This window comes from Aureobasidium pullulans (genome assembly GCF_000721785.1).
Source record: "Aureobasidium pullulans EXF-150 unplaced genomic scaffold scaffold_9, whole genome shotgun sequence".
NCBI classification, from domain to species: Eukaryota; Fungi; Ascomycota; class Dothideomycetes; order Dothideales; family Saccotheciaceae; genus Aureobasidium; species Aureobasidium pullulans.
Genome location: NW_021941029.1, coordinates 134,372 through 157,653, shown reverse-complemented (window position 1 = coordinate 157,653; position 23,282 = coordinate 134,372). Strand labels below are relative to the sequence as shown.

Sequence of the window (23,282 nt, the reverse complement as noted above, 5' to 3'; positions counted from 1 at the left end):
GGTCGAGATGTGTCATTGGGATTCCCGAATTTTGACCATCTCCTTTGGTGCCTGGGTGACCCTGTTCATGGCGAACCACGCTCTCTACTCTACCAACCACGGATGTATTGATCTATATATCTCTTCTGAGCGACTCTAAGGCATTCAAGACTGGCGATACGTCCGACAGCGATGGGTTATGGCCGTGTTTGGCCATGAGACTCGACTTTCTCCTCTTGACGATCTCTTGACCAGAGAAATCAACTGAACACACCCCAACAGCTAGACTTGGCACAAAATAGCAGAACCCAGTTTACAAACACCACTGTGCGGACAATGAGAAAGATCACTGAGGTTACCGTGATTGCTTGACAAGATATCCAGACTCTTAAGTCTCATCATACCCATGCAGACTGCATGACAATTGGCCGAGCTGTAGAGAAGGCAAATCTGCCAATACCATGAACTGCAGGATATACACAGAAACACCACGAACGAAGACAGCATTTATAAAACAATGTATAACAGTACGATGATATGTTGGTACAATGATGACGAGGGATAGATGCATTAGATGACTACTGCTATGATATTTTGCTCAATCACTACCAAGTCTACGGCCAGGTCCTCTTGATCCCCATGAGCCCGAAGTGAAGCCACTGGTCCAGCCGCCGCCACCACCAGAGCTGCTTGTCTGAGACTGGGCGCCGACAGAGCCAGCAGGACGACTCTGAAAGGCGGTGCCATACGCACGTGTGGTGCTTGCGCCGGCAGGCCTGGCAAACCAACGCTGCACAACCAGTGGTGTGCTGATAGGGTTGGTGCCACCTCCATACGATGGCCAAATTCTGGTCAAGAAGTCGTAGAGGTGTGCAGCAGCGAGACCAAAGGCTTGCTTGATAGCCTCATTGGGACCTGCCATGAGGAAGGCTGCCAGCAACATACATCCGGGCAGATACTTGCGGCGAATGGTGAAGAAGAAGAAAGTCATCATGCCATCGGGAGCATCTTGCACATGCAAATAGGCGAGGGCAAGTAGAAGCGGACCCAAGAGCAAGCCTCCGCCAAAGACGATGCCTGTGAGAAGCTTTGAGTAGTCATCAGTACTGTAATAGTCGCAAATAGATCAAGACAGCACGAGAGGAGCTTCAGGTGAAGAGATGTAGGGTGCCAAAACCACTGATTCGACCAAGGAATCGCCGAGCAGCTTTCTCAATGGGCAATCCCACCACGGTCATACTCCATCATGGCCCTTTTGGATTTTGCGAATGACGGACCATGACACAGTACAACGGTAATTTACCCTCCTTCCAGGAACCGCTTCAGCTATGTATTTGGCTGGGCGGGCAGATATAGGAGGGGTAGTGATGTGTGCAAAGGGAGAGATGAAAAGAAAAACAGCGACGCGTCTTACCAAGATGACACTACAGATGAAGACCAGAGCGACAAACAGGTCGCCTGGCTGAGAGAAGCGGCTGGAATCAACTTCCAATGCCTTGCAGTATGTGAACAGGAAGTATGGATCCATGATCAAACCCAGCGAAGGGCCAGTGATAAAGAAGGCAGTCACAAGTCTCCAGATTTGAGGGACCCATAGCTTCAACACCAACTGGGGAACGAAGACAAAGTAGTAGGAACTGATGATGGGGATGAGCCAAAAGTTGACGGAGAGAACAAGCGTAGCTGCTGTGAGGGTTCTGTGAAAGAAGAGTCAGAAGATTGAACGCGTGAGAGATGGAGTGCGCGTGTTACCTAGCAATGGGCGGTGCTGCCCAGAACGCGTCTGCGATTGAAGGCGACGACATTGCGACGGCAGTGTTGATGAAGACGGTTGAGACAGCACCGGCTAGATAGAGGAAAGAGAGAAAGAAGAAGCTTTGGATGAAAGTTGTCAAGAAAGGAAAGCGCGCTGTGGATACGGAGCGGCAGAATATCGGCCGTCGGCCCCCACCTTCCTTCCAAAACTGTTTCGTCATGGGCAGCTCAGGCCGAGCATCGGAGGTGCTTTTGGTTGACCGTCCCTAACCGCTGCAATCAGTCATTCACGCAGGCCGTGTTTTCTAAATCTTTGCATCTTTTTGTATACCTCTCAATTGATACCCTCTGATCACATATTCACAATGGATGCTATGCTGCCGTCTCTCGGAAGCTCCAAGTAAGAATGTCGAGCTCAGGCCTCACAGCTCTTGTCAAAGAGTGGACACATGCTAACTCTGCCACAGGAAGGCTCTCCTTCTTGGAGCTGGTTTCGTCACCCGCCCTACTGCTGAGATCTTGAGCGACGCCGACATCTCGGTCACTGTTGGTATCTACGCACCTCGTACGCATCGTCCCGTACACGACAGTCATTGACATGCCATTCCAGCCTGCCGTACCCTCGAGTCGGCCAAGAAGCTCTGTGAGGGCCTCAAGAACTGCAGCCCCATCTCTCTCGATGTCAACGACTCGGCTGCCCTCGAGCACGAGGTTGGCAAGAACGGCGTTGTCATCAGTTTGATTCCCTACACCTACCACGCCACCGTCATCAAGGCTGCCATCAACCAGAAGAAGCACGTTGTCACCACCTCATACGTGAGTCAACCCCACATCTCTCGTTGTTTCCGCTCCTCTAACTCGTCCAGGTCTCTCCTGCCATGCTCGAGCTCGACGCCGAGGCCAAGGAGGCTGGCATCACCGTCATGAACGAGATCGGTCTTGACCCCGGTATCGACCACCTGTACGCCGTCAAGACCATCGACGAGGTTCACAAGGCCGGTGGCAAGATCACCAGCTTCCTCAGCTACTGTGGTGGTCTGCCCGCTCCCGAGTGCAGTGACAATCCTCTCGGCTACAAGTTCTCATGGAGCAGCCGTGGTGTCCTTCTTGCCCTCCGCAACCAGGCCAAGTACTTCCAGGATGATAAGATCGTCGAAGTTGCTGGCCCCGAGCTCATGGCTACTGCTAAGCCCTACTTCATCTACCCCGGCTACGCCTTCGTCGCCTACCCCAACCGTGACTCGACCCCTTACAGAGAGCGCTACGCTATCCCCGAGGCTGAGACCATCATCCGTGGTACCCTTCGTTACCAGGGCTTCCCCGAGTTCATCAAGGCCCTTGTCGACATGGGCTTCTTGGAAGACGCCGAGAAGGAGTTCCTCAAGCCTCTCGCCGACGCTCCTACCCTCACGTGGAAGGAGGCTACTGCCCAGGTTCTGGGCAGCAGCGGCCACACCGAGGAGGACCTCGTCTGGGCCATTAGCTCCAAGACCAGCTTCGCCGACAACGAGCAGAAGGACCGTATCATCAACGGTCTTAAGTGGATCGGTCTCTTCTCGGATGAGAAGATTGAGCCCCGCGGCAACCCTCTCGACACCCTCTGCGCCACCCTCGAGAAGAAGATGCAGTACGAAGAGGGCGAGCGTGATCTTGTCATGCTCCAGCACCGCTTCGGCATCACCCACGCCAACGGTGCCAAGGAGACTCGCACCTCTACCCTGGTCGAGTACGGTGACCCCAAGGGCTACAGCGCCATGGCCAAGCTCGTCGGTGTCCCTTGTGCCGTCGCCGTTCAGCAGGTCCTTGACGGCAAGATTACACAGAAGGGTGTCCTTGCTCCCATGAGCCCCGAGATCGTTGAGCCTTTGAGACTCGAGCTCAAGGAGAAGTACGGCATTGAGATGAAGGAAAAGACTCTGTAAATGTCGGATTGAAGAAAGATGTATATTCGACAGAATATAGAACCATGAATGTCATGACAAAATTACGTTTCGAGCTATATCCCACTGACCTCCTTGCTCTTCACTGTGTAGTCAAAGTGTTACTCTTGGCTGCTCCATTCTCTTGGTCAGTTTGGAGGGAATCTCGAATCGTGCCGAACAGGTCAGTGACAAAGCCCAAAGATGCCGATTCTTCCTTGCTTGCTTGATTCTTCCTTCCTCCCAGTCTCTATCTAGTTGATACTGATTTATGACCCTCGCCAGCTGCGCTTACAGGTCCGGAAACAAAAGAACGACGACACAGAAGGCAAAAGAATTGGAGCGAGCGGCTACTACTGCGTACCAGAAGAGCAAAACAAAAAGGATGAGAGCAAAACGTACAGCAGCAGGGATTCCCACGTGGTCACCCACCGTAGTACTAATCTGCCGTTCAACTGCTTATGTATGGCAGAGCGGACGGGATGCCCGGTTTTCAGCTGACTGTGGCCGTACGTGATGAATGTGGAAAACCTAGCGTCTAAGAAGCGGTCGAGTCAATTGGCTCTACTCAGACAAAAAGGTGCAATTACATGAGAAGGTTGTGCACAGCACAAGTACATTCGAAGGAAGTTTCTGCCGTCGAGTTCTATGGATAGTTGAGAGGAGGAAGGAGAAGAGGCAGAAGCGCGAAGCACCGCTTGCTCTAGCTTTTGAATTGCCGTGATATCGGATCGTGTTCGACGATTGGTAGAGCATGCATAAAACTACCTGTGGACCAACTCTCCAAAAAGGCTGGGGGCAGCTTGGGATGCCACTTCAGCTGATCGTAGCGAACAGCATAGGATCCGAAGGCTTCTGGCCTGGTGCCTTCCTGATGGGCCTTCATGGTCTTGTTTGCTCCGCCATATCGTGCGAGCCATCGCAAAGATTGTTTCCTACAATCTGCCTTGATGCCGCACCGATCATGGGGTATTCGTTTCCAATGGCGAAATCGCTTCCTTGGTATGACAAGAACAGTTCTTGAGGCATCGAGGCGCAGTGGCCGTAGTCTCTGGCGCAAGACGAGGACCAAGCATAGCAGAAGAGTGATGCTGGTTGTAGCTCAATCCCACTCATCGTCGTCGTAGTCCTCGGTAACGCTTGCCGAACGAAGAGCGCCCGATCTCATAGCATGTTCATCCTCGTCAACCATCTTGCTTCTGAGCAAAACATTTGCAGACAAGAGGCGGGCCTCAAGCTCTTGCAGTGTGAAGGAGTCCGGCTTGTAGCCGATACCCTCGAAGCCGACTATTCTATCGCTGCTAACGCCGTCGATGAAGGAAAGGACGCAAGGCAAGACTTGAATCTTGAGTTTGACGACGAGGAAAGGGGCATTCTCGACGTTGATGCTGAGGAAGCGGGTATCGAAGTGTTTGGGCGCAAGTGCCTATTATGAGGGTTAGAGAGTAGGGTTTAATGGTAGGAGAAGGGAGACACGTACGGCAAGTCTTTGGTCCATGATTCTGCAGCGGTTGAAGTCGGGCTTCATGAAGTGGACGACGCACAGCTTGGCCGAGGTGGTAATATCCATGAGCTGCTTCTCATCCTTGATCTCGGTGTAGGTACCGTAGTCGGAGTTGCGCTGGGCCTTTGCGCGGGCCAATTCGCCGTGCAACTGCAGCAATCGCTGTTCACGGAAAGCAGCCAGAGAGGACTCGTCTTCTTCGAGCTCAGCAATGAGGGCATCTTCGTCGTCAGAGTTGTCGTATTGGTTGCTGCGATCTAGCACGGCGGCTACCTTGGGATCGACTGAGGCCATGGCAAGTGTGTGTGTATTGAGTTGAAAACAGGTCTCGTGTAGGAAATACGTTTCGATGTTTTGTCCAGGATCAAGTCGAGATGGGTTTACTAGTGGTAGGGCTAGGGTCGTGGTTGCGGCAGAGATCCGACCAAAGTTTCCCGGAGTGCCAAGCCGGGCGTGAGCATGCTTCGAGATATTTCTCCATGAAACATGGCACTTTGGATGGGGAACGGTCCAAGAAGATGACACGAGCAGTAACTACTGGAGCGAGAGCTGAAAGGGGCACGGCGGCGCGGTCGTGGTTGAGAGCGGTGGCTTCTTCCTAGGCACCTGAATGGCAGGTGGGAAGGAGTCGATACGGAAATCTTATTTTATAATAATAGCAGTAAGGGTTCAGTAGACAGGGGTCGAGTGTGGACGCGCATCCCACCCGTTAAAGGACACAGGCAGCCTTTCTTCTTTTTCGTCAAAGTCTCCTTGTCCACACCACAACCTCCCACGAGTGCTCGCAACAATGTCCGACGACAAGAAGAACGAAGACTACACAATCGAGCTCGGCGAGCAAAAGCCCAATGGCGCCTTCGACGCTGCCCCGAGGATGCCTGCAGCTGCTCCCCCAGCTGCACAATTGAACAGCCCCGTCATTGCTATCCTCGCATACTGCGGTAGTTCGATTCTCATGACCACGACCAACAAATACGTTCTGAGCGGTCTCGATTTCAACCTCAACTTTTTCCTCCTCGCCGTACAGGTAAGCGCAAGCTCGAGAGCCCCTGCTTGAACTGCTCTAACACGTCGAGCAGAGTGTCGTCTGTATTGTAGCCATCCAATCATGCAAATCCGCCGGCATCATCACCTACAGAGACTTCAACAGCGATGAAGCGAAGAAGTGGTTCCCCATCTCGCTCCTCCTCATCGGCATGATCTACACCTCGACCAAGGCCCTGCAATACCTGTCCATTCCCGTCTACACCATTTTCAAGAACTTGACCATCATCCTGATCGCATACGGCGAGGTTCTGTGGTTCGGCGGCAACGTCACCGGAATCGCCCTCTTCTCCTTTGGTCTCATGGTTCTCTCGTCCGTCATTGCCGCGTGGGCAGACATCCAGCACGCTCTTACCAGCCACTCCGGCTCGGCTGCCAGCGACAAGATCTCGACCCTCAACTCTGGCTACATCTGGATGGCCATGAACTGCTTCTGCAGTGCTGCCTACGTCCTCGGCATGCGCAAGCGCATCAAGCTGACCAACTTCAAGGACTTTGACAGTGCGTTTTCCTGCTCTTCTGCTTTCCTCATGCTTCAATCGCTAATCTGACATTCGAAACAGCCATGTACTACAACAACCTCCTCTCCATCCCCATCCTCCTCATCTGCTCCCTCTTCATGGAGAACTGGTCCAGCGCAAACCTCGCCCTCAACTTCCCCGCTCCCCAGCGCAACTCCATCATCACCGCCATGGTCTTCTCCGGTCTCTCCTCCGTCTTCATCTCCTACACCTCCGCCTGGTGCGTTCGTGTCACCTCCTCGACCACATACTCCATGGTTGGTGCCCTCAACAAGCTCCCCATTGCCATTTCCGGTCTCGTCTTCTTCGACGCCCCCGTCACTTTCGCTTCCGTCAGCGCCATCGGTGTCGGTTTCATTTCCGGTATCGTCTACGCTCTCGCAAAGGTCTGGCAGGGCAAGGGTAACAAGCCCACTCTTCCCACCAGCATTACTAGCGCTAGCAGCCAGAGCATGAAGGACAGCTTCAAGTCATAGATCAGACACGAGAGCAAGTTTTCCATGATCCCAGGACCTTTGCGCTTGGACGAGCCAATAGCTAGAGCAAACGACTCCGAGAAAAAGCAAGAGAAAGAAGAGAATGCCGAAAAGAATAGACACGGCTCAATAATGCCCGCATGAGACAGCTGCGAGAGGCGGAACAAAAAGGACTTTTGCATGTCTGGCGTTAGAGGAGCTTTTAGAAAGGGAAAGGAGGCTGTGGGTTTTGATGTTGTCGATGATGATGTGTCTGTTGGTCGTCTCCTTGAAATCACATATCATACTTTTTGTAAAGTCGTTTACCCCTTCAGAATATATATATTTTCTACACTTACTCACGCTATCGCTACGAGTGAAAAGAAAATGACTTCTTCTCGAGTATACAACACTACTGGTATCTGTTCAGGGAAGGCTAAAGTCAAAAGAGCTCAAGCGAGAAGCACGCAACAGTGGCTGGACAGCTTACTCAACCGTGATGGCCACAACATCACAAATCTCCACACCCCACAGGAGCCTACCCACTCAGGAGAAGACAACAGTCACGACGCAAGCAAATCACTGTAGAAGGGGTAAAGGCAAAAGCGTGTGAAAGAAAACTGTTGATATTTGTATTTCGACGAGCCTCATTCCGAGTATAGAAAAAATGGGTGTGCTGGTAATAATTTATGCACCACCCATATCGTGTTCTGAAAGAAAGCAACTCATCGCCGATTGCTCTTTTGCTCTTTTTCATCAATGTCGCATGAACCAGCAAGTTGTAAGAAAAACTCCAGAGAACGCCAGACCATTGTATCGACTCTTGATTAAAGAGCGACACGTCATGCAATCCATAAGTGTTGAGAAAGGCAAAGGGTGGGTATGTAAGGGGGGGCAGTAGACGAGCGTGGGTGGGTGGTCGGTCTTCATGTCATTGCGTGGGTGCAGACGACATGTTGGAGGCGGTGGGAGGTGTTTAGCGGCTGAAGGAGGTTAGTGTGCTGTATCTCGAGAAAGGGAATTTGACAAGCACTTACTCCTCGGCCCACTCGTTCTCACGGCGGATCTGCTCCTCCTCCTCGGGGGTGAAGTCGTTCTGGATGTTGAAGGTCTTACGAATCTCCTCAGGCGACTTGCCCTTGATCATGTTTGCGACGGTCTTGCAGCCGACGTCGAGAAGAGCCTTGATGTCCATGTAGTTGGCAGCGAGGATGATCTCGAAGAGCATCTCCTGATCAACCTGCATGAACTTTTGGTCCCACTCCTCGATGTCAGTGGTCTTCTTGCGGGACTCGGCGTCCTCATCCTTCTCTGGGGGAGCATCCTTCTTGTGGTGGTCGCACCACTCAAGCACCTTACGCAGAACTGCCTCGGAGACCTAGAGTAAAGAGTCAGTTCTGTTCAAAGCATGACGCGACAGTGAGGTCGAGACTCACGTTCATGATGGGAATGGGCTCCTCGCCAGGGTTGCCGAGATCGTCAATCATGTTCTTGATGAGCATGGAGCGCTCGGCGATGATGCGGGCTGGAGACAGGCATTAGCTTGAGAATCAGACAAGAGGAAAGAGCGAGAGCGCATACCAGTCTCGATGTTAACGCCATCGGAGCTAACAAGGATGATCTTCTGTTCGTCGGTAGAAGACATGTTGTTGTCTGTGGGGGGTGTGGTTGGGTTTGGGCGTATGGATAGATATAAGTTTTGCTGGAGGGAGGAAGTTGTCGATGAAGGACGACAAGTGTGGTAGAAGTGCTTTGGTTATGTAGGCGCTTCAGTGAGAGTCAAAGACAGCTCGCGGGGTGTTGGTACAGTCGGTCGCGCTTGGTGCCTGGGGCACGGACCATTTCCGCAGTTTGCACCTGCCTCACTTGCAATTGAGGCCAATAATTTGCACGCTTCTGGCTGTTTTCTGCTCTAATCAGTGCAGGTTTCTGCCTGATCCATGGTTTCACTCTTCTTTCACTGCAATTGTCTTTGCCAACTAGGTGTTGCGTTCGTCACTGCTATATCATCAATAATCTTTTGACTCAAATACCAAGCTCTGAAGCAAGTGATGCAGGCGACGCAGGCGCTTGCCTAACCGATTGCTTCACCGGCACTGGCGTTCACCCACACCGTCCATTGGAAAGACATGACAAACGCGAATGAAAGAAATCAAGAACTACTCATGACATTTCATACATGTATCTCATGCGCCTTTCCATCTTTCATTATCATCACGTGACCGTGCACGACTCTGAAACCAAATTAGGGGCGGTCAGAAATGAGCCCATGACACGTCGGGTTCTCTGACAGCAAGAGATGTTGTCCCTGTCTTGTAATCCGCTTTTGGTGAGAACTTTGTAGGCCTCCAACTATGTGGAGACGAACCTACCTCTTTCTGGTTGTTCTGCGCCTCTACTTGGCTCTGTCTCCCAGCTACATCCACCCGGATGAGCACTTCCAAGGACCAGAGGTTATCGCAGGTGTGTTGCCCCCTGTAGACGTCTAATCCTTCAGAATCGCTCATCATCTGTGCAGGTCGCGTCTTTGGATATGCCTCTCACTTGACCTGGGAATTTACTTCCGATAGTCCAATTCGCAGCGTGTTCCCCCTTTGGATCTTCTATGGCCTGCCCTTGACTTTGCTACGATGGATTTGCGACGGCATCGGATATCAGAGCATCTCTCCCGCCACTGTATACTACACTCTACGTGCTTTGATGTTTGTCTTGAGTTTCGTGCTTGAGGATTGGGCTCTTGATGAACTCATCCATGTCCCCAGACAGCGTCGTGCTGCCCAAATGCTGGTGGCCTCTTCTTATGTTACTTGGACCTTCCAGAACCATACCTTCTCGAACTCAGTCGAGACTTTGATTGTGCTATGGTGCTTGGTGTTGATCAATCGCATTAAAGAGGATAAGGTATGTTCATCTGCGACATGGCTGAAGGTCCGTATTGATCTCAATCCAGGCACATACGAGAGTCCTACCATCTGCTCTGCTCGCCTTCCTTTGCGTGTTGGGCACTTTCAACCGCATCACTTTTCCACCTTTTGTTATGATACCCCTTTTGCAGTTGGTTCCGCATTTCCGCCATAGGTAAGCTATCTTCTTTTGTCAAGTGGAATGAAATAAGGTTCTAATCAAAGAGCAGACCTGTCTCCCTTCTGGTGATGATTCTATCAGCAGCCGCGACACTGCTCTTCGCTGTTATCACAGACACCGAGTGGTTCCTCCAGAAGCCGGTCCACTTGTCACAGCTGCGTGAAATTGCTATCGTCACACCTCTCAACAACTTGCTTTACAATATGGACAGCAGCAATCTCGCCAAACATGGTCTTCATCCTTACTACCAGCATGTAGTTGCAAACCTGCCTCAACTGCTTGGTCCCGCACTGCCCCTGATATTCTTCTCATGCAGAATGGGTATGCCAATGTACTCGGCAGGCTTCGGCATATTCGCCTTGTCTTGCCTCAAACATCAGGAAGCACGCTTCTTGCTACCAGCAGTCCCTTTGATCTTGTCCAGTATCACTATACCACGACGCATGCGCAACGTCTGGATAAGTGTCTGGATCATCTTCAATGTCTGCCTCGGTCTGCTGATGGGTGTCTTCCATCAAGGTGGTGTCGTGCCAGCGCAGCTCTGGGTTGGCAAGCAGGAAGGTATTCAGCAAGCCTTCTGGTGGAAGACGTACAGTCCTCCAACCTACCTTCTCGGCGATAACCACCAAGGCCTGGTGACCAGAGACTTGATGGGCATGCGTGGCGACAGCCTTATCGAAGAGCTCAAAGCCGAGGTGGAATGCGATGCCAAATCTACAACACTCTTGCTCGCACCACTGAGCGCAACATTCCTCGACACGTTCACCAGCAATAACACTACTTCTGAAATTGCCCTTGAAGAAGTATGGCGGTACAGAAACCATCTCAATCTTGACGACATGGACTTTGGCGACGATGGTGTTTTGCCGACTCTGAAGCGTATGATTGGAAGGAGAGGAATCGGCGCATGGAAGGTGACAAGGAGATGTTAATGTTCTACTACAAAGTGCAAGAAGTCGATAGTCACAGACGAGAGAGGCAAACAGAACCGTAAGGGTAATTAATGTCAATGCTGTTGGTCAACCTCCTTCTCTTCTTGACATTGTTGTGATCTGTCATATACTGCATATCGTAAATCATGATGGTATAGTCGTTGATTCGGTGATGCAAAGAGGTTCCGCTCCGTACGGCAAGCACGTCGAAAATGACGTGCTTCGCTGACCACCCATCTTCAAATTTCCAAGCAGCCCCGCCGCGATCGCTCCTGCAACCCACCACTATCCCTACATACCACCAATACAACACTCCAGCAATCATGAAGGCATACTGGTACGACAACATCGAGGTAAGCACTTCTCCCACCACCACACGCCCATCCATCCATCTAACCACACCACACCACACAGGGCGACCAACGCCTCCCCCACGACTCCGGCCGCCCAGTCACCCCCTCCGACCTCTCCAAACTCGGCATAATCTGCCACAACTTCCCCTCTCTCGACGACGTAAACGAACTCGCATCCTCTCGCAACTACAAGAACCGCGACGAAGTCACAATCTCCCCCACCACTCTCCCAAACTACGAGGAAAAAGTAAAGGTCTTTTTCCACGAACATCTTCACGAAGATGAGGAGATTAGATATATCTTGGATGGTGCGGGTTACTTTGACGTGAGGAGCGAGGGTGACGATTGGATCAGATTGAGATTGGAAAAGGGGGATTTGGCTATTATGCCTGCGGGAATCTACCACAGATTTACTGTTGATGATAAGAACGTGAGTACATTGCAAAGGGAGAGTGCAGAGGTGGAAGACGAGTGGGACAGCAATGCTGACTAAGAGACTACAGTACACAAAGGCCATGCGATTGTTCAAGGATGAGCCCAAGTGGACACCACTGCAGCGCGGTGCCGAGACCGACGAGAACAACTTCAGGAAGGAATACCTCAAGAGCCGTGAGGAGGGTACTATTCTCTCTGCCTAAATCACACACGCTCCCAACTCTGACACGAACCAAGAATAGTTTGAGTCAACACGCCCCATCCCGGCTCTATTCATGATGTACACGATGGAAAGAAAGATGAGGAAGAAGAAGCTGGTTAGAACAAAATGGACATATCATGCAGGAAAAGTAAGAGAAAAGGCTTGTAGAATAATAAAACAGAAAAACGCCTATCCATTGTTTCTATAACTAGATCCACGCCTTGAAAAATGCCCACTAGGAAGCCTTGACGGGATGTAGTAAACAATCTTCTATGCTTTTTCGGCAGGAAAAAAAGGCCCGACGGACAAAGATGTCCATGACAAACACACTCTATGTTGCGAGTCCGTATAATCCCCCTTTCCCACCACCTCATCAGTCTTCCCCATATCTTTGGCATCAAAACATTCGTGACGAGGTAAACCAACACCGGGTCGGGTATCTTTCTTTTTGATCGTAGAGAAAAACTGTCATGCACCACCTTAGACAGAGTTGCTGGCCAACATCTTCTTGCGCAAGTAGTTCTTGTACTCGCCGATGCTGCCCTCCCATCGTCTAACGGTCTTGTGCTCGCAGACCATGATGTCCTTGGCAATCTTGTCGAGGAGTCTGTGATGTTGTTAGTCGAGTATTCATGTGCAAGAAGATCAGCGGATAAATCATACCTGAAGTCGTGAGAAACGACGACGACACCACCGGAGAAGGCGTTGATGGCATCGGCAAGCGAGTCAATGGTGGGGATATCGAGACCGTTGGTAGGCTCGTCCAACAAGATCATGTTGGGCGACTCAATGGCCAAGAGAGCGAAGACGATTCTGCTCTTCTGTCCTTCGGAAAGGGTACCCATGAGGGCGGTTTGGGCCTCACCGGTGAGACCGTACTTGCCGAGCTGCTGTCTCCAGTACTGGAGATCCTGGGAAACGTGGGGGAACTTGTCGCGGACGAAGTCGAGGGAAGACTTGGTCAGGATGAGCTGCTCAGCAGAGTGCTGCGAGTAGACACCGAGCTTCAAGTGGGTGTGACGAGAGACAACACCGCTGGTGGGTCTGAGCTTGCCAGTGAAGATGTTGAGGAGAGTAGACTTGCCAACACCGTTGGGGCCGACAAGGGCGGTACGCGAGTCCATGTCGACACCGAAGTCGAGGTGCTCGTACAGGTTGTCCTCGGTGTTGCCAGAGTAGGAGAAGGTGACGTCGTCGAGCGACAGGACGGGAGGAGGGAGCTTCTCGACATCGGCGAAGCGGAAGGAGAAGACTCTGTCCTGGTGGACGGGCTGGATGAAGCCATCGGCCTCCATCTTGTCGAGAATCTTCTGGCGCGACTTGGCCTGACGCACCAAGTTGGCGTAGGTACCGGCGGAAGCGATGAACTTCTTGATGTGCTTGATTTCGTCCTGCTGCTTCTCGTATGCCTTCTGCTGGTTGACCTCCTGCTCGGTTCTGGTCTTGGCGTATGAGTCGTAGTTACCTCCGTAGTAGAGAAGTTGCTTCTGACGCATGTCGATCATGGTTGTGCAGACACCGTTCAAGAAATCCATAGAGTGAGAGACGAGGATGAGGGTGCGGTCCCACTTCTTCATGTACTCCTCGAGCCACACACAGGCCTCGAGATCCAAATGGGCAGTGGGGTCGTCGAGCAACAAGAGCGAGGGCTTGACGAAGAGAGCCTTGGCCAAGGCGACACGCATACGCCAACCACCAGACATGTCTCTGGTCTTCTTGTGGATGGTCTTCTTGTTGAAACCGAGACCAGTCAGGATGAGGGATGCACGAGTCTGGAAGGTGGAGGGGTCCATGCCGTCCATGCGCTGTTTGGTGTGAGTGTCTCTGTTCTGTCTTTAGTTCTTCAATATTTGCTTACCTCGTAGATCTCCTCAAGTCTGGGGTCCTCGGGACCGTGCTCCTCGAGGATGGTCTCGACGAGCTTCTCGAGACGGGCGAGTTCCTCCTCGGCCTGTCTGACGACCCACTCAAGGGCGCCAAGGTCGGTGAGAGGAGCACCCTCGTTCAGAAGGTAGATGTCGATGTGGTCGGGGAAGGGGAATTCGCGGGCGTTGATGGCCTTGAGAAGGGTCGACTTTCCGCAACCGTTCTCACCCAACAGACCGTAACGACGGCCGTAGTTGACTTCGATGGTGGTGTCGTTGAACAGGACCTTTCCGTGGAAGACGAGCGAGGCGGAGGTGATCTTGACGTCTCTGCTGGCCTCCTGCGATGCAAGAACACCAGTTGTGACTCTGTCCGAGATACCGTCGTCGTCCTCCTGGAGTTCAAGCTTCTTGATTCTCTCCATGGCCTTGACACCTTCGGCGTCGAGCTCCTGGCCGTCGGCATCGATCAGAGGGGTGCTGGTGCCCGACTTCTCGGCCTTCTTCTGAGCAAGAGTCTTCTTGGGAGCCTTGCCGGTCTCGGCGCGCTTTGCGTCACGGGCGGCTTTGGATGCAGAAACCATGTTGGATGCTGCTAAGTATGATTTTCAAAGGGAGGGTGGTGTTGGGCGAGGAGAGGAAAAAAGTCGAAGTTGGGATTTTGGTCTCCGTTAGGTGGGGGCGGCCGCTCGTACGTCAGATCCTTTGTTGATTTCGACGCTTCTGCTGCTATCACACCGCCAACAATATCAAACGAAATAAATCAAAGGTATTGAAAAGAAGATAGGAATGGTTATTATCTTGGATTCCACACTTATCTCTTTATGTACACAGCTGCCAGTGGCGGTTGCTGCTTCTCTTTGCAAAAATCTTTTGCGGTTTCAGCCAATCACCAGTCCGCTGACGCTCAACAACAGCGGTCGCCGAGTCGCCGCTCCTGCCTCCAACTTCCAAGACTCTCACCAGCGCTTGCTCTTGCTTTGCCCTGAGGCTCACCGGATCCTGCTGCCCGACATGGCTCCCTTGGCTCGCTCCGACACTGCGAGTAATTGTGCAATGCTCGAAATCAAGCTGCAACTTCAGGCCGCCATCATACCATGGTCCAAGCATCCTGCATTTGTGCACGTTGAAATTGCTACGTGCTTGCGCAGCCACTTCCCAGCCACGTCAAAAACGTCAAGTCTTGTAACTTCTTAAAATAAAGTCAGCCACTCCACTCAAGTAGGCAAACAATGTAGGTCGTGTATATCAGACTCGAACTTTGTCTTTGATTTCTTCTATCTATTATTTATCCTGTGTGTTTGACCGAACATGTCGTTCCAGAACCGCACACCCGAGTCGCTCGTACAAAGATCGGACTCGAAGAACCCGGCAACCACTTGTAGAGGTATCACTTCTGGTGGAAAGCCATGTAGACGATCACTTGCTTCCTCACCAAAGGCATCACCTAAATCGTCTCCGACGGCTGCCCGTCACTCCGCCTCAAGAGGCGTGGTTGCTGTTCTTGAAGATGATCAAGGAAATCTGGACGCGGCTGCTTTCTACTGCTGGCAACACAAAGCTCAGGCCCAATCATTTACTAAAGACAACACCACCTCGCCACAAGCTGCAAACCCGAAATTGATTCCAGTCCAGGAAAGAACAAGCATCGACAGTCTTGTTGCCAGACTAGGAGTTGCGTCAATTCAAGATCAACCAAAGCCCCCGAGAAATCCTCGTGAGGAAAGAAGACGACCGACACAACATGCACAGCAACAATACTCGAGGACGGACGAAAGACCGTCAGCAAGACCTCAGGCTCACAAAAAGCCCAAGCCGAAGCAGGGATTCTGGGCATCGTTATGCTGTGCAGGCACTGCAGACGACGACGAGGACGCTCCACAACCCAGCTACCAGCCTCGACCACAAAAACCTCAACCAGAGACAACACAAGTCTCTAATCCTCAAACACCAGCGTACCCTCTACCCACTCACTCTCGCCCAATGCCTTACAAACAAAACACCCAACCTCCACAACCAAGACCTCTTCCTCACTCAGCATCGACGACTGGTCTACCTGCACGGAAGCCCTTGCTAGACGTACCAAGCAACGCCTTGAACAAACGTCGTGCAGCATCAGCACCAACCAGTACGACCGAGCTCCTCCCATACATTCCAGGCCACCTCCCACCGCAAACAACCTCTCTCCTCCTAACCGAACTCTCAAAGCCCATCTCGCCACACGACGAGGCCGGCTACATATACATTTTCTGGCTAACAGAAACCTCCTCCACCCCCTCCAACGACACAGCCGCCTCATTACTCGCACCTCCCAGACCAACATCCAGACGTCCCAGCGATGTAATGAACGCCTACTCTGGCAACACCGGCACCACAAAAACCATCAAACTCAAAATCGGCAGAGCGAACAACGTCCACCGCCGCATGAACGAATGGAACCGCCAATGCGGCTATTCCCTCAGTCTCGTCCGCTTCTACCCCTACATTTCCTCTTCCTCCTCTCCCTCTGCTTCCCCTTCCCGCCCAACACCAAATAGCAGGACACCCTCCGACAATCAAGTCCACAAAGTCCCCCACGCCCACCGTGTAGAAAGACTAGTACACTTGGAATTAGGAGATAAGAGGATAAAAAGAGATTGCAAAGCTTGCGGGAGGGAACACAAAGAGTGGTTTGAGATTGAGGCGACGGCGGATGGGGTGAGTAAGGTTGATGAGGTTGTTAGGAGGTGGGTTAGGTGGGCCGAGGAGAATCCTTAGTTTGACCTAATTATATCAATCATCATGTTATGCAAACGTTAACTCAAGGACTGAAGTGGAGCAGAGTGATGATTTGAAGGTGCAAAGACTTGAGATACAGAGAGAGCAAAATGTCGTGGAGATGTGCCCTGAACCTTTGCAGAAAAACTACGTGTATTCTCTTTTGAAAAGCATCGTTGCACGTATCATCCACATATATATGATGGGATGAATGTATTTGTTCGCAACCGAAGTCTTTCAATCCAACATCCAGGCGAGCCATAGCCCCTAACAGATGTCGATGGAAGTGTTCATCTCTGCTAATCTCATGAGTGCATAGCCATGTTATTTATCACACAGCGCAAGCACGACGAATAATGGCGAGTAAAATGGGTTGAAAAATTGTATTCCGAATACCATTCAAGCATATGCTCTGAACAGTTGATGAATTAAAGCTGTGCCCTTCAATACCCATGTGGTAAAAGTTCCACTATCCACCTTGAACGCCGTCGCTAAATGTAAAACTGGCAGGACATTGGACTCCTCATGAAGAGTTCTGACGAATGAGAAAAAATGTGATATGCATTAAAAAGGTTGTGTGTGAGAATGCTGGGGACGGCCGAGTGTTTATGTTTACATGGCGTCCTCCTCGTCACGTCGTACTAGCTCATAAGATTGTCGTCGCTTTGAGGTAACGTTGCCGCTGCTGAGGCGTCTGAAGAGGCCCATTGGGAAGCGCTTTCGGACAGACATGGCCCAGGGTCTATGAGAGACGAAGAAGCGGTTGTAGGCGTAGTAGGAGATGGCGAAGACGACACCAGCCGTCAGGAAGCCGGCGACAGTGAGCATGACCCAATGTTTCAGCATCTGTTTTTCAATGTTAGCAATTGGTCGGAAAGTAGTGATGGATCAGAAGATTGACATACCCAGAAAATAAGCTTGACGTCGCTGCTATGCCACGAGTTGCCAAGGTGGTGGGTGAAGAAACTCCAGGGGTGGTAGTTGTACTCGTCGGGGAACAAGATGCGGACTCTGCCACCATCTAGGCCATCGCCAACGTTAAGGCCTTCGGAGCTCCAGTGACGCCAGATGATGCTCAAGAACAGAGGACCGGTGGAAGCCATGACTGTAATGTAGGGGAGAACCCACTTGCGGTTGTAGCGAGGAAGGTCGTCGATAACTCGGAGGAAGAAGGGGTGACGAGGAACCGAGCCCATTGCATCGTTGGAGATACCGGTGGGCAGAGTACGACGCAACCAAGCAGGGTAGGAGAGAAGAGGGTCCAAACGGCGGTTGCAACCATCGTCCATGTCAATGTAAACACCACCAAAGTGGGCAAGAACAAAGTAACGGATCGAGTCTGCACGCTGGATGGGGTATTCGTAGTTGTCGAAAGTCTCGAGGAACCAAGGGTACTCGGTAGCGATGAACTCGCGTGACAGAGCATCGGTCCAAAGCTTGTATTCCCAATCCTTGTGCAGTTCAATGCAGCTCTTTTGCGGCTCCTGCCAGACTTCGGGGATGCTCTCGTTGATGTATGTTTGGTGGATGATTTTGGGGATCAATTGGGGGCGGCCATCAATCAAGTCTGAGCCAGGAGCAGGCAGCTCTGCGCGAGAGATTGCATCTTCCGAGCCATCAACTACGAGGAGCGATAATAGTGTCCAGACCGAGTGTATGAGGAAGCCGACAATTGCCAGGTTGAGAATGAGGAACAGAAGCACAGGGCGACGCATGATTGTGGTAGGGGATCGAGGTCAACTGCAACCAAGCAAGAGGAGACGACGAGCTTTTGTTGCTTGGTGTTGGTGTTTGTCGGTGCTGCGCCTTTTCGTTGGCTAACCCCGGATTGGCAAGGGCAAGCAGCTCGAGTCTCGGCCTCGAGTCAAGATGTTGTGCGGTGAAGAGATGATATCCAAGAATTGGGTAGGGCTGATGCGCGGTATAACAGAGGCTGAGAAAGGAGGGGACGTAGGGAAAAGGAAGAATCAGGCTGAAGTTTGAAGGAGTGACAGGATTGAAATTATCAGCAAGTGAGCAGCACGCTAGGAAGAACAAGCAGGCCGACGTTAAGGAGAGTTGCGCTTTCTTGTTGCCTTTGATTGTCACTGCCAAATGGCGCAGCCGTGCTTTGCCCACTGGCTGGCCGCTGGTCCACTATCCCACCTATTGTTCCATCCTTTCACGCAAGTCTAGCCTTGTGAAGTAATTTCGTGCTTCGTTTGCAGCTAGTCAGATGCCCCGTGCGCTGTCATGAGATTGCAGGCCTTCTGCTCCGCCGGCGCCGGCATCCAAGTACGCCGACCGAGATACGACTTGAATACGGAGACCTGGTCGAGACATAATTTGTTCAACACCCGTATCCAACACGCACCTCATTCTATCAACCTTTTGCATAATTGCCTTCGAGCAGAAGTGAGACCTAGACAGTCGCATCGCACCCAGGAACCCAAGACTACGCCGAGAAGCAAAGGATCTAATGACGGCGCGTGTCTTGCTCTGCCGCAGCTTGTCACGTTCTCGAGAGAAACGTTCTTTTCTGACATCGTGACAATGCATGCTTCCTTTGCCTTGGCTTTGACTTCACAGCCTCTGCTGTCATCCGTCACTAGACACCTTGCCCACCGATTTACACCTCGGTTTTGTACACCTTGCGACTTTTTACACCTCCCCGATCGGCATTTTGAAACGTGTGCGGGACTGATGTAATAGGGTCTAAACCCACATATTTTGGCGAATAGGAGAGGTCGCTCCTACGAAGCCGCCAAGTGATGAACATCGATTTCCCAATTAGGCCATTTTCAAAGGTGGAAGCCATAATACAGCATCTGTACCACCGCGATACAGGTTGCTGTCTCCACCTTCCCGATCGGGCCATTTTTAGGTGTACAATCGAGGTGTACAACGGTTGGGCAAGGTGTCTACTGCCACCTGCGTCGTTTGCACGCCATGCCCGTTTGCCTCTCTCTTCCCGCCACCATGACTTTCTATATCGCTGCCTTGCACGTGAGCTGTCGCAGTGTACGGCAAGCGGCATGATTTCATGTTCTTCACTGGTGAAGAACGATGTTCGCAATCAAATATTCAAGTGGAGGCTGTGGAGCATTCTGGAGAACAGGGTTGCTTGAAGCTTCTTTCTGGCTCCGCTCTCCACTTGTTTCTTTTCGTTCCGACTTTTTTGCTGTTCAACGGTTTTCGGCTTGCTGTTCTGCTGTAGATTTGGTCCTGACTCCTGAACTGTTGGACAAGGCAAATTGGCAACAAGCCTGTACGGTGGTGGTGATGGTTATCAAGGTTATCGAGAAAACACTCCAGAAGTGCAGTGACGCCGTGCAAGATATGAAGCGTGAATATCTATCACGAGAGCATTTGCACTCGTATGTGCAGGTCTGTTCTGCACAAAAGAACAACGAAATGTCCTGGTGTACGAGTACTCGAGCAGAGATATACGGACAGCACTGAGACCGAAGCCTCGCAAGATTACATTCTTATCCTCTCTGTTCAGTCTCGTACTATGCAAAAGTCGCTGCGTGGATGAGTGGTATTTGAAAAGGTTTTAGACATTCTATACCCAGATTTGTAACTTTTGCGTTGGCATCGAACTCCAATCCATGCAACGCCCTGTAGACATCATTTCGCTTGCTCCGTCATGCCAAAGATAATGTACTGTGTAAATCGACTAAACAATGTGGCAGAGAATCGAAAGGGTCGAATGAGCGGCGTGCGGATGAAGTGTCGTAGGGACTGGCCAGTCCCTTTCTGAAAAAAGTCCAATGATTCGAAGGAGAGTCTGTTCGATGAAAGCGAGCAAAGAGCCCTTTCAACCAAAGTGGAAGCCGCCAGGGAAGCCACCACCACCTCCTCTGCGACCACCACCACCCATACCACCACCTCCGAAGCCGCCACCGCCCATCTGTCCACCAAACATCTGGAAAAGGACTTCGGGGTCGATTTGCGAGCCCATGCCGCCCATACCACCGCCGAAGCCACCACCGCCAAACTGTTCTGAAGGGTCGATGAGGTCTTCGCCACTGTCGTAGCGAGCACGCTTTTCAGAATCCGAAAGGGTCTCATAGGCTTCACCAATGTCCTTGAACCGGTCTGCTGCTGCTTCGTCTCCTTGGTTCTATTTACGAGGTTAGCTTTTGCAGTAGACTAAAATGGTCATGGCGAGTGACAAACCTTGTCAGGATGATGGATAATAGCCAATTTCCTGTAAGCCTTCTTGATCTGACCATCATCGGCGTCCTTTTCAACACCCAGAATCTTGTAGTAATCCTTGCGCTTGCTCTTCTTGAGTTCGAGCTCAGCATTACGGACTTCTTTTGCGATTCCCGGTTCCTCGGGGTTGCTCTCGGCAATGGCCTTGAGTTCCTTGACAGCCTCTTCCCAGTTTCCAGACTCGCCCAATGCCTTGGCCTTTGTCTTGCGTGCCTTGGTGTAACTGGGGTCAAGCTTCAATGCACGCTCGCAGTCCTCGATTGCTTTTTGCCATTCCTTGAGCTGCAAAACTTGTTAGATATAAAGACTTGGATGGAGATGACAGCACAACATACTTTAGTATAGCAAAGCGCTCTATTTTGGAGAATCTTCGAGTTTGTGCCGCGGTTTTGAGGATCAATTTCAAGCGCAGAGGTGTATGTATCAACAGCTTGTTGGTACTTTCCAGTCTTGAAGTAGCCGTTTCCTTCCTCCTTTGTGCGATCAAGCTTTTGGACCATACGCAAGTATTTGACGGCATCTTTGAAGTCGGGGTCGCAACTAATGGCCTGTCTGAAATGTTGCAAGGCCTTGTCGTTCTCACCCTGAGCGTAAAGAGCGCGACCTCTGAGTACGAGAGCCTCAGGATCGGCACTGTTGTTGCGCAGCAAGGACATGGCAATGTTTTGTGCGTCACCCAGAGCATTGACATTTCCCATCTTCAGATAGGCCTCACCCCTGAGCAGAGCCCACTTTCGCGGCCTGGTGACGGAGGATCCAAGACCCTTCTCGGCTTGATCAAGGGCGAAAATAGCCATGGAACCAGAGGTAGAATTGCGGATTTGTTCTTCGGCTTCGGAGACGTGGTGGTTCATGGTGACGGCTGGCTGACGGTCCTTCTGAGTCGCAGGAGGGTCTATATGGTCAAAGGTTTCCAGAGCCTCCTTGGGGCGGCCCAGTGATGTGTAGATGCGAGCCATTCTGAGTAGGATTTTGGCATTGTTGGGGTCCAGCTCGTCGGCCTCTCTGCAGTCGTCTAACGCTTGGATGTATTTACCAGCAGACATGTAAGCCGCAGCGCGGTTGGACTTGTATGTCGGCGACTTGGGGTCTGCCTCGACGGCTAAAGTGAAAGAGTGTCAGCATGCGCGCGGGCGAAAGACGAATCAAGAGTCTCAACCTTTTGTGTACTCTTGGATAGCCTTGGAGTAGTCGCCAGCCTTGAAGTACTTGTTTCCGGCAGCCTTGAAGGCCTCAGCATCCTCGGTGCTTGGTGGAGGGGTCGAAGGAGTCTTGTGCGGTGGTGGAGCCGGGGCGCCGTCACCGTTCTGGACAGGCTTGTCGGCAGTGCCGTTGCCATTGGTCTGTTGCTTTTCCTGATCCATCCTGGCGGAGAGTCGAGAGAGGCGAGCGCGTTGCTCTGGAGGAAGGTTGAGAGGGTGAGTGTCGGGGTCGAGTGGCTTGTCCTTCTTCTTGGGCGATAGCGACAAAGACGACTTTTTGGAGTGTTTGGCGCTCGCTTTTTTCTCTGGGGAGCGGGACAACGGTCTGCTCGTGCTACGGCTCGGGGTTGGGCGCTGAGAGGCCGGAGACGACGGGCGCGGATCGGGAGAGGTTCTGCCTGTTGGTTTCGAGTGGTCGGCGGCACTGGCACTGCTGCTGGCTCTAGTCGTAGTCGACGGCGATGAGGTTGTGCGGCCAAAGACTTTTGGCAGCACCATTTGGCTCTAGCTGCGACAAATGACTCTTGTCAAACCGTTCCCGAAACCTTGAATTTCACAACTCCTTCAACAATTCGCTGTGCCTCGACCCGCGCTTTCTGGAATCTTCCATCCACCGGATGCCCGACTTCACCCACTTTCACCCACTTTGACCGACACACCCGACTTCTATCACAGCTTCTGTCACTTCATATCTTGACTATGCATGCCATCTCAACAGGAACACAATTGATATTGCAGACACCTTGTGTCTTATGCATTTTGAAAACATAAACTACATCAGCGCTGCCTCCCTTCATAATCCTTATCATCATGTCCCGTGAGCCATCACTTTCTTTCGCCTTTCCATGCTGTACTGCCCAAATTCCGTCCAGGGGTATCATTATCCATGGCTCGATCCTTCTGACAACCCTCTCGAAACGCCAATTCCTTTGTCCTCTTTTTTCTCGTCCATCCATTACTCCATTAACATCATGACCTTGAGAGAAAATGACTGTGACCATGTGACAAGGAAAACTTGTCCATCAGAAGGAAGCTGCCATGAACAAAAGAGAAAAGATAAAGAAACCAACCCATA

The 23,282-nt window shown here is 51.6% G+C and overlaps 13 protein-coding genes across 13 annotated transcripts; 7 read left to right on the top strand and 6 right to left on the bottom strand.

Moving 5' to 3' along the window:
* Window positions 1–532: 532 nt before the first annotated feature.
* M438DRAFT_318503 (uncharacterized protein) lies at window positions 533–1,833 on the bottom strand. Its single transcript, XM_029902797.1, has 3 exons — window positions 1,732–1,833; window positions 1,394–1,676; window positions 533–1,066 (listed from the first exon to the last, which is right to left on the bottom strand). The coding sequence occupies exons 1-3, from the start codon at window positions 1,782–1,784 to the stop codon at window positions 578–580; spliced, it is 825 nt and encodes a 274-aa protein (XP_029760459.1). The 5' UTR covers window positions 1,785–1,833; the 3' UTR covers window positions 533–577.
* A 191-nt stretch (window positions 1,834–2,024) lies between these two features.
* M438DRAFT_296516 (saccharopine reductase) lies at window positions 2,025–3,677 on the top strand. Its single transcript, XM_029901907.1, has 4 exons — window positions 2,025–2,134; window positions 2,202–2,284; window positions 2,345–2,550; window positions 2,601–3,677. The coding sequence occupies exons 1-4, from the start codon at window positions 2,100–2,102 to the stop codon at window positions 3,654–3,656; spliced, it is 1,380 nt and encodes a 459-aa protein (XP_029760458.1). The 5' UTR covers window positions 2,025–2,099; the 3' UTR covers window positions 3,657–3,677.
* Window positions 3,678–3,790: 113 nt separating this feature from the next.
* On the top strand, window positions 3,791–4,289 carry M438DRAFT_209967 (uncharacterized protein). The gene has a single exon (XM_029899403.1). The coding sequence runs from the start codon at window positions 3,925–3,927 to the stop codon at window positions 4,168–4,170; it is 246 nt and encodes an 81-aa protein (XP_029760457.1). The 5' UTR covers window positions 3,791–3,924; the 3' UTR covers window positions 4,171–4,289.
* A 544-nt stretch (window positions 4,290–4,833) lies between these two features.
* On the bottom strand, window positions 4,834–5,451 carry M438DRAFT_237540 (thioredoxin-like protein; the record flags this gene model as incomplete). The annotated part of the gene is made up of 2 exons (XM_029899484.1): window positions 4,834–5,079; window positions 5,134–5,451. Coding segments are annotated over 2 exons (564 nt in total), but the record flags the coding sequence as incomplete, so codon positions are not given.
* Window positions 5,452–5,947: 496 nt separating this feature from the next.
* On the top strand, window positions 5,948–7,198 carry M438DRAFT_355218 (UDP-galactose transporter; the record flags this gene model as incomplete). The annotated part of the gene is made up of 3 exons (XM_029907019.1): window positions 5,948–6,184; window positions 6,237–6,702; window positions 6,765–7,198. 3 exons carry the CDS (start codon window positions 5,948–5,950, stop codon window positions 7,196–7,198), a joined length of 1,137 nt encoding a protein of 378 aa, XP_029760455.1.
* Window positions 7,199–7,787: 589 nt separating this feature from the next.
* Window positions 7,788–9,264, bottom strand: M438DRAFT_345424 (E3 ubiquitin ligase SCF complex, Skp subunit). The gene is made up of 4 exons (XM_029905448.1): window positions 8,759–9,264; window positions 8,614–8,702; window positions 8,215–8,555; window positions 7,788–8,160 (listed from the first exon to the last, which is right to left on the bottom strand). The coding sequence occupies exons 1-4, from the start codon at window positions 8,820–8,822 to the stop codon at window positions 8,154–8,156; spliced, it is 501 nt and encodes a 166-aa protein (XP_029760454.1). The 5' UTR covers window positions 8,823–9,264; the 3' UTR covers window positions 7,788–8,153.
* Window positions 9,265–9,463: 199 nt separating this feature from the next.
* M438DRAFT_296503 (GPI mannosyltransferase 4) lies at window positions 9,464–11,290 on the top strand. The gene is made up of 4 exons (XM_029901906.1): window positions 9,464–9,640; window positions 9,696–10,078; window positions 10,128–10,255; window positions 10,311–11,290. Exons 1-4 carry the CDS (start codon window positions 9,532–9,534, stop codon window positions 11,191–11,193), a joined length of 1,503 nt encoding a protein of 500 aa, XP_029760453.1. The 5' UTR covers window positions 9,464–9,531; the 3' UTR covers window positions 11,194–11,290.
* A 226-nt stretch (window positions 11,291–11,516) lies between these two features.
* On the top strand, window positions 11,517–12,184 carry M438DRAFT_273688 (1,2-dihydroxy-3-keto-5-methylthiopentene dioxygenase; the record flags this gene model as incomplete). Its single annotated transcript, XM_029900655.1, has 3 exons — window positions 11,517–11,546; window positions 11,608–11,976; window positions 12,050–12,184. The coding sequence occupies 3 exons, from the start codon at window positions 11,517–11,519 to the stop codon at window positions 12,182–12,184; spliced, it is 534 nt and encodes a 177-aa protein (XP_029760452.1).
* Window positions 12,185–12,368: 184 nt separating this feature from the next.
* M438DRAFT_405521 (uncharacterized protein) lies at window positions 12,369–15,086 on the bottom strand. Its single transcript, XM_029909792.1, has 3 exons — window positions 14,042–15,086; window positions 12,847–13,988; window positions 12,369–12,790 (listed from the first exon to the last, which is right to left on the bottom strand). Exons 1-3 carry the CDS (start codon window positions 14,630–14,632, stop codon window positions 12,664–12,666), a joined length of 1,860 nt encoding a protein of 619 aa, XP_029760451.1. The 5' UTR covers window positions 14,633–15,086; the 3' UTR covers window positions 12,369–12,663.
* Window positions 15,087–15,359: 273 nt separating this feature from the next.
* On the top strand, window positions 15,360–16,805 carry M438DRAFT_273781 (DUF1766-domain-containing protein; the record flags this gene model as incomplete). Its single annotated transcript, XM_029900663.1, has 2 exons — window positions 15,360–15,980; window positions 16,188–16,805. The coding sequence occupies 2 exons, from the start codon at window positions 15,360–15,362 to the stop codon at window positions 16,803–16,805; spliced, it is 1,239 nt and encodes a 412-aa protein (XP_029760450.1).
* Window positions 16,806–17,174: 369 nt separating this feature from the next.
* Window positions 17,175–18,951, bottom strand: M438DRAFT_345420 (putative MIPC synthase subunit). The gene is made up of 2 exons (XM_029905447.1): window positions 17,711–18,951; window positions 17,175–17,651 (listed from the first exon to the last, which is right to left on the bottom strand). The coding sequence occupies exons 1-2, from the start codon at window positions 18,518–18,520 to the stop codon at window positions 17,418–17,420; spliced, it is 1,044 nt and encodes a 347-aa protein (XP_029760449.1). The 5' UTR covers window positions 18,521–18,951; the 3' UTR covers window positions 17,175–17,417.
* On the top strand, window positions 18,780–19,579 carry M438DRAFT_210012 (uncharacterized protein). The gene has a single exon (XM_029899404.1). The coding sequence runs from the start codon at window positions 19,038–19,040 to the stop codon at window positions 19,491–19,493; it is 456 nt and encodes a 151-aa protein (XP_029760448.1). The 5' UTR covers window positions 18,780–19,037; the 3' UTR covers window positions 19,494–19,579.
* Window positions 19,580–20,426: 847 nt separating this feature from the next.
* M438DRAFT_345417 (TPR-like protein) lies at window positions 20,427–22,756 on the bottom strand. The gene is made up of 4 exons (XM_029905446.1): window positions 22,165–22,756; window positions 21,341–22,107; window positions 20,967–21,287; window positions 20,427–20,910 (listed from the first exon to the last, which is right to left on the bottom strand). The coding sequence occupies exons 1-4, from the start codon at window positions 22,703–22,705 to the stop codon at window positions 20,605–20,607; spliced, it is 1,935 nt and encodes a 644-aa protein (XP_029760447.1). The 5' UTR covers window positions 22,706–22,756; the 3' UTR covers window positions 20,427–20,604.
* Window positions 22,757–23,282: the final 526 nt, after the last annotated feature.

What these genes read in the sequence shown, in the direction of transcription:
- M438DRAFT_296503 (XM_029901906.1), top strand. Translation starts at nt 9,532, where the DNA reads ATGTGGAGACGAACCTACCTCTTTCTGGTTGTTCTGCGCCTCTACTTG. An exon ending in AGGACCAGAGGTTATCGCAG is followed by an intron (nt 9,641 to 9,695) that starts GTGTGTTGCCCC and finishes TCATCTGTGCAG; the next exon opens with GTCGCGTCTTTGGATATGCC. An exon ending in GTTCCGCATTTCCGCCATAG is followed by an intron (nt 10,256 to 10,310) that starts GTAAGCTATCTT and finishes ATCAAAGAGCAG; the next exon opens with ACCTGTCTCCCTTCTGGTGA.
- M438DRAFT_405521 (XM_029909792.1), bottom strand. Translation starts at nt 14,632, where the DNA reads ATGGTTTCTGCATCCAAAGCCGCCCGTGACGCAAAGCGCGCCGAGACC. An exon ending in GACTTGAGGAGATCTACGAG is followed by an intron (nt 13,989 to 14,041) that starts GTAAGCAAATAT and finishes CACACCAAACAG; the next exon opens with CGCATGGACGGCATGGACCC. An exon ending in GTCGTTTCTCACGACTTCAG is followed by an intron (nt 12,791 to 12,846) that starts GTATGATTTATC and finishes ACAACATCACAG; the next exon opens with ACTCCTCGACAAGATTGCCA.
- M438DRAFT_318503 (XM_029902797.1), bottom strand. Translation starts at nt 1,784, where the DNA reads ATGTCGTCGCCTTCAATCGCAGACGCGTTCTGGGCAGCACCGCCCATT. An exon ending in GCAGCACCGCCCATTGCTAG is followed by an intron (nt 1,677 to 1,731) that starts GTAACACGCGCA and finishes CTTCTTTCACAG; the next exon opens with AACCCTCACAGCAGCTACGC. An exon ending in TCATCTGTAGTGTCATCTTG is followed by an intron (nt 1,067 to 1,393) that starts GTAAGACGCGTC and finishes GACTACTCAAAG; the next exon opens with CTTCTCACAGGCATCGTCTT.
- M438DRAFT_296516 (XM_029901907.1), top strand. Translation starts at nt 2,100, where the DNA reads ATGGATGCTATGCTGCCGTCTCTCGGAAGCTCCAA. An exon ending in CCGTCTCTCGGAAGCTCCAA is followed by an intron (nt 2,135 to 2,201) that starts GTAAGAATGTCG and finishes ACTCTGCCACAG; the next exon opens with GAAGGCTCTCCTTCTTGGAG. An exon ending in CGACATCTCGGTCACTGTTG is followed by an intron (nt 2,285 to 2,344) that starts GTATCTACGCAC and finishes ATGCCATTCCAG; the next exon opens with CCTGCCGTACCCTCGAGTCG.
- M438DRAFT_345420 (XM_029905447.1), bottom strand. Translation starts at nt 18,520, where the DNA reads ATGCGTCGCCCTGTGCTTCTGTTCCTCATTCTCAACCTGGCAATTGTC. An exon ending in ACGTCAAGCTTATTTTCTGG is followed by an intron (nt 17,652 to 17,710) that starts GTATGTCAATCT and finishes ATTGAAAAACAG; the next exon opens with ATGCTGAAACATTGGGTCAT.
- M438DRAFT_210012 (XM_029899404.1), top strand. Translation starts at nt 19,038, where the DNA reads ATGAGATTGCAGGCCTTCTGCTCCGCCGGCGCCGGCATCCAAGTACGC.
- M438DRAFT_345424 (XM_029905448.1), bottom strand. Translation starts at nt 8,822, where the DNA reads ATGTCTTCTACCGACGAACAGAAGATCATCCTTGTTAGCTCCGATGGC. An exon ending in TGGCGTTAACATCGAGACTG is followed by an intron (nt 8,703 to 8,758) that starts GTATGCGCTCTC and finishes GCCTGTCTCCAG; the next exon opens with CCCGCATCATCGCCGAGCGC. An exon ending in AGCCCATTCCCATCATGAAC is followed by an intron (nt 8,556 to 8,613) that starts GTGAGTCTCGAC and finishes TCTTTACTCTAG; the next exon opens with GTCTCCGAGGCAGTTCTGCG.
- M438DRAFT_209967 (XM_029899403.1), top strand. Translation starts at nt 3,925, where the DNA reads ATGACCCTCGCCAGCTGCGCTTACAGGTCCGGAAACAAAAGAACGACG.
- M438DRAFT_345417 (XM_029905446.1), bottom strand. Translation starts at nt 22,705, where the DNA reads ATGGTGCTGCCAAAAGTCTTTGGCCGCACAACCTCATCGCCGTCGACT. An exon ending in TATCCAAGAGTACACAAAAG is followed by an intron (nt 22,108 to 22,164) that starts GTTGAGACTCTT and finishes CTTTCACTTTAG; the next exon opens with CCGTCGAGGCAGACCCCAAG. An exon ending in GAGCGCTTTGCTATACTAAA is followed by an intron (nt 21,288 to 21,340) that starts GTATGTTGTGCT and finishes CAAGTTTTGCAG; the next exon opens with CTCAAGGAATGGCAAAAAGC.